Genomic DNA, 2,267 nt, shown 5'->3' with positions numbered 1-2,267 from the left:
GATATGCATGATGATGTTAGTACAGCTAGACTGTATGTATGTTGTGACATCGTAGGCGATAGTTACGTCAAAAATACGATGTTACCAATTTTGAGAGCCATCACATTAGAGAGAGGAATTAATCAGATGACCTTCACAAATCCCTTTTACATTACAGTTTCTAAACAGGAAATCAGTCAAATAAGGATGTTTATAAGAAACAAAGACTTGAGTGTTCTTCATTCTCAAGTTAATTTTTTCAATTGTACTCTGTGTCTGCGTAAAAAGAAATTATGGGATCAGTAGAAGTATACGACTACAAGAAAATGCAATGGGTACCATACATTCCGAATATCGATAAATGGGTTCGCCATTTTGAAGATATTTCTGCTGGAAGAGTTCGACCGGACTACAAGGGACGTTACATTGTAGGAAGTGGTTCTCATAACGGAGCAAAACCCCCAAGTCAAGAACATAAACCCACCGTGAAGCTTGTTACATCAGTGGCACAGGCCGTCGAAATGGCCAGATCCGAATTAGAGCGCGAACAAGATAACTCTCCGAATGAGGATAAATCTATAAGAAAGAAACGATTCTTAGCCCCGCCTGGCAAACGCGACCATAAACCTAAGTCCAAGAAACCTAAATTCTATACACAATTCGACGATTAGTCATCGATGAAAATCATTTAAATCAACTTTCCCTTTTTGAATCACCTCCTGTCGACACGACCATTCAAACGAGAGAATGGGTGGAATTCAGACCTATCAATCAAATATCAGAGTACTCTGCTTTGGAATTTAACATACCACCACTCTCTACGGGTTACATGGATCTTAAAAATAGTCGGTTAAAAGTCAGATTGAGAATACTGAATCCCTTGAACAATCCCATCACAAAGGAAGATGCTGTGGGTTTGGCGAACCTACCTTTACATACCATATTTGCTCAGGTAGACACCAATCTCCAGCAAACCCCTGTATCTCAGTTCGGCACAAACTATCCTTACAAGGCCTACATCGACACCCTATTGACTACCTCCGCCGATAACTACGGAGTGCGATATTCTCAACTTTTCATTAAGGACTCCAACGATCCCGACGATGCCGATCCTATCAAGGGCATGAATTCAGGGTTGTACCTACGTTATTTATTTACTAAAGAAGGCAAAATACTAGATTTGGAAGGCCCCCTGCAGGTTGACCTCTTCCAACAGGACCGTTTAATGTTAAATGGAGTATAACTCTCGTTAAAATTGTGGCCTAGTAAGGATGCCTTCAAACTGATGTCAGTGTCTGGTTTAGATTACAAAGTTCAGATTGTCGATGCTAGTTTTAAGCTATGTATCCAGAGACCGAATCCTGCTCTGACCATGGCTCATGTCAAAATGCTAGAAAAGTTTCCTGCCATATATCCGTACTTATTTTCTAATCTGAAAATAGCTTCCATCGCTAAAGGAGAATTCGGTTTTACCATGGACGACGTATTTCAGGGAGAAGTTCCCTCCACCCTCATTCTAGGATTGGTATCAAGCAGTGCATTCAGTGGAGATTATAAGAAATCACCTTTTAACTTTCAGTCCTTTGATTGTAATTTTGTGGCCTTCTATGTAGACGGACAGTCGTTTCCAACCAAACCTCTTCAGCCTAACTACCAGTCTCATACTTACTTGGAAGCTTACCAAACCCTGGTTTCGGGTAGAGAAAACGTTTACGTAGAACGTGAAGAATATCCGAAAGGGAATGCATTGTACGTCTTAGACATCAACCCCTACATAGATTTTAACATAAGAAGAAAAGGACATTGTCGCCTAGAACTCAAATTTGCATTTCCATTACCGGAGAGCGCAACATTAATCTTGTACGGAAAATTTCCACAAATTCTTCACATAGACCAATCTCGAAGCATTATTTTCAAATGAATAACTTTGAATTGAAATCTTATTTGTCGAGATATGACGTAAAAGTTACGTGTGCTGATGAATTTCCAACCAACGCCAGGAAACATAGGTTTTGGGTAGTCAATACAGACAGATGCGGAGGAAGAGGAATGCATTGGGTCGCTTTTCACTTTCCTTTAAGAGGCCCAGCAGAATTTTTTGATTCTCTAGGAAACTCTCCGGAATTTTACAACACCAGATTCAGATACATTTTGACAATTAACGGTCCTAAATATCAATACTCCCGTTCTAGAATCCAATCAGAAACGTCTAGTGTGTGGACATTATTGTATTTATTTCATTGTTAAAAGAAATGTGGGATTTTCCACGAAAAACATTATGCATGATT

General features: G+C 39.6%; 1 protein-coding gene across 1 annotated transcript; it reads left to right on the top strand.

The window, feature by feature from the left end:
* The first annotated feature begins 1,264 nt into the window (after positions 1 to 1,264).
* LOC133199915 (uncharacterized protein F54H12.2-like) lies at positions 1,265 to 1,900 on the top strand. Its single transcript, XM_061335719.1, has one exon. It carries the CDS (start codon positions 1,265 to 1,267, stop codon positions 1,898 to 1,900), a length of 636 nt encoding a protein of 211 aa, XP_061191703.1.
* Positions 1,901 to 2,267: the final 367 nt, after the last annotated feature.

Source organism: Saccostrea echinata, unplaced genomic scaffold (assembly GCF_033153115.1).
Source record: "Saccostrea echinata isolate AGI-Se365-2 ecotype Australia unplaced genomic scaffold, CSIRO_AGI_Sech_v1 ptg000036l, whole genome shotgun sequence".
NCBI lineage: Eukaryota > Metazoa > Mollusca > Bivalvia > Ostreida > Ostreidae > Saccostrea > Saccostrea echinata.
This window is presented reverse-complemented; position numbering and strand designations above follow the sequence as displayed.